General features: G+C 48.3%; 2 protein-coding genes across 2 annotated transcripts in view; one reads left to right on the top strand and one right to left on the bottom strand.

The window, feature by feature from the left end:
• Positions 1–1,955: 1,955 nt before the first annotated feature.
• Positions 1,956–2,651, top strand: H257_11108 (hypothetical protein; the record flags this gene model as incomplete). Its single annotated transcript, XM_009837947.1, has 1 exon — positions 1,956–2,651. One exon carries the CDS (start codon positions 1,956–1,958, stop codon positions 2,649–2,651), a length of 696 nt encoding a protein of 231 aa, XP_009836249.1.
• A 31-nt stretch (positions 2,652–2,682) lies between these two features.
• H257_11107 (hypothetical protein) overlaps positions 2,683–2,837 on the bottom strand; it is a gene marked incomplete at both ends in the record, with an annotated part of 1,317 nt that continues 1,162 nt past the window's right edge. Inside the window, one exon of the mRNA XM_009837946.1 lies at positions 2,683–2,703. Within this exon, the coding sequence (XP_009836248.1) occupies positions 2,683–2,703 (21 nt within the window). The remainder of the gene's footprint in view (positions 2,704–2,837) is intronic.

Below are 2,837 nucleotides of genomic sequence, written 5' to 3'. Positions count from 1 at the left end.
AGGGTCATTCGACGACCTCAACAATATGCTTGGCACACGACACACCGAAACGAAGACCTACACTTCGACTTACTATTTATAGGCGGAGCATGGCGACTTGACCCACTACTACTGCCTCATTGCATGCGACATCCCAACAAGACAAGTCGACGTTGAAGCCACCATAGAATGTCGGGTTTATTTGTAGTCCTAGAAGTTTGCATCTCAGACGGCGGAAGCCATTTCAAGTACTCCGTCGTGAAAGAACTTGCGACGAGCTACGAGCGCAGCACAACATAGTGCTCGCATACTGCCCTTGGCGCAACGGAACGGTCAAACGCGTCAATCGCGATATTCCTGGGACTCGTGCGATCATGCTGAGAGAGAGGAAGAGCCCCGCGCGAAGCATATCATTCACGGCTCATGTTCTATGAGGAAAGCCACTTCCCCATTACCAGAAGAAATCATCGCCCACGTCAGCGAGCATGGGACCACCCTGGTTGTTGACCAGACGCAACCCTGGTTCAAACCAGTGGGAACTACTCATCCGTTGGAAACACCTAGAGAGCCCCTGGTAATGTACCAGGAGATCCCATCTGTGGTGCAGTCGTTTGCCGACCAATTACCAAACGGCGCGAAACTCGAAAGGCAGGTTGGGGCCCTGGAATGGTCGTTGAGCACCCTCCTTCATATCGTTGTTCCAAGTTGCCTTACACAAGTTAGACACGGGCATACGGGGAGTGTTGTGTTGCCTTGATGGACATACCCGTAGTCCTAGCACCCACTCGACCCACCTGACTGGAGCCATTCGGGCGGCGAGCATAAACGGTTAGGACCAAGAAAGGCCAGGTCTAATCTTAGGAGAATGGTAGCACCATAGGGAATTTAGACTTGGAGCTAGTATAGGATCAGATCAGTCAGTTAGTGAATAGCTCAGTTCTAGTTTTGCCTCCAACTGCTCAATCCACCGCCAAGCTATGCCCAGCAGTCCACTGATACCCAACATTGTGTTTGTGTTGAGAAGTTGCACAGAGACGCAAGTTGTAACGCATTGTTGTGTGCACAAGGCGCAAACCCTTTCAGGTGGTACAACGATCGCACAGCCATAATGCATGTAGTACTGAGAGCTGATAGCACTGCGTGGATGGCCTACGATACTGTAAAGGTGCTGAGAGCTTCGTGCTGCTCGAATCTCACAGCATTACGATTTTGATGTGGCATCGGTGCAAAAAATTGGCCATCAATCAAAAATACTGCAAAAAGTGTAGACCTTACGCGTGATAGTACCCGTGACCTTCGGCACACTAAGCTGACGCGCTACCCCTGCCCGGTTGTCTATAGTGCCGATAGACTCCTGGTTGCCCACGTTGTTGTTGAGACTACCCTTTCTAGTTCATTTTGCCTAATACATTAAGTCTTTAAACCAGTTGGTGACTATACCACAATATAACTGAAAAAGTTCCAATTTGACTCAGCCACATCAAAAGTATTCACTCTGCTTCCAATTTGGCGGCAGCTACCAAATACACATTATAACTGAATTTATTGTCTTTTCGAGTGAAATTTCGTGTTCTGGCGTGGTTTCTCGTTCGAATTTAATTCGATTTGATTGGCTACCTGAGATGAGCTCAAAATTATTAGCCAATCAAAACCTTATCAATGAAATTCAACCAATCAGATCGATTGTGGATCGGTTTGGTCGGCGCGATTAGATTGTACCCCCTCCCCAAATTTGTATCAAATCGACAATATGCAAACAATTTACTTTTAACACAGAAAAATACAAAAAGACTGACATACTAGACAGATTTCGCAAACGCCAGTTCTATACTATCCACATCCTATCCTCTATGACTGAATAAAAATAGAACCGACCTGCAAAAACTTGTTGTATCGGCTGCAAATCTCGCTGAATTTGTGGCGAGGTGGCTATCCGCTGTATCCGAATAACACTACTGGTCTTGCACGACGCCGGCATGAATGACGAGGTTGCGACCGACGTCACCGAGGGCCAGCAGGCTCGCAAGTGGTGGAGCGACGCCGACGACATGAGTCTGTTGACTCAAGTCAACATTGACCTGCCCTTCAAGCAAGCGAAGAACACAACGAAGGCGTGGGATGCGGTGGCGAACAATCTCCGCCAAGTTCATGGGTTTGGCAGGATTGGGCTGGACGGTAAGAAGGCCTCCAGCCGCTTCTACCAATTGCTGCGGGTCCACAGTAAGTTCCAAGAGAGCTCAAAGTACCTCTCCGGCGTGGAACAAGACGAGACAGGCAAGATCATGCTTCTGGACGAGTTGATTCAACTCTTCGACGAGGCCAGCGACGAACGCCAAGCCGAACGAGCAACGACGGCCGCCAAGGCCACCGAAAAGGAGGCCGCCGCGGGATATGTGCGGGAGCAAGCGATGATGCGGGGCCGCCGTAAGTCCAATGAAGGCGACGATTCCACCGATAGCGACCTGGCAAGTCGGAAACGAAAGGCTATATTCGAAACTCAAGAGCGCGAAATTGCGTTGGAACACGAGCGACTCGAGTTTAAGAAGTATAAATTTGAGATGGAGCTACAGGAAAGAGAAAAGGACAGGATGGAAAGAATCCAGCAACGCGAGGACGAAAGAAAGAGAAATGATGACATGATGGACCTCATCCGTCACTTGCTTCACCGCTAAATTGAAAATACACTTTTACACATTCGATTTATTAGTTGCCATCATTTGGTAGCTGTAAATACTCCTCTAGAGATGGCGGTGTAAGGTTGAAGTAGCTACTAATTTGATTTCCACCGTGATAACAACAGTGGCAATTAGTAAACAACATTGCAACCATAATCACCTTGCCCACACTTTGCAACATAA

Source organism: Aphanomyces astaci (assembly GCF_000520075.1).
Source record: "Aphanomyces astaci strain APO3 unplaced genomic scaffold supercont1.32, whole genome shotgun sequence".
Lineage (NCBI taxonomy): Eukaryota > Oomycota > Saprolegniomycetes > Saprolegniales > Verrucalvaceae > Aphanomyces > Aphanomyces astaci.
Note: the sequence above shows the minus strand (reverse complement) of the source record. Positions and strands in the feature narration are given on the sequence as shown.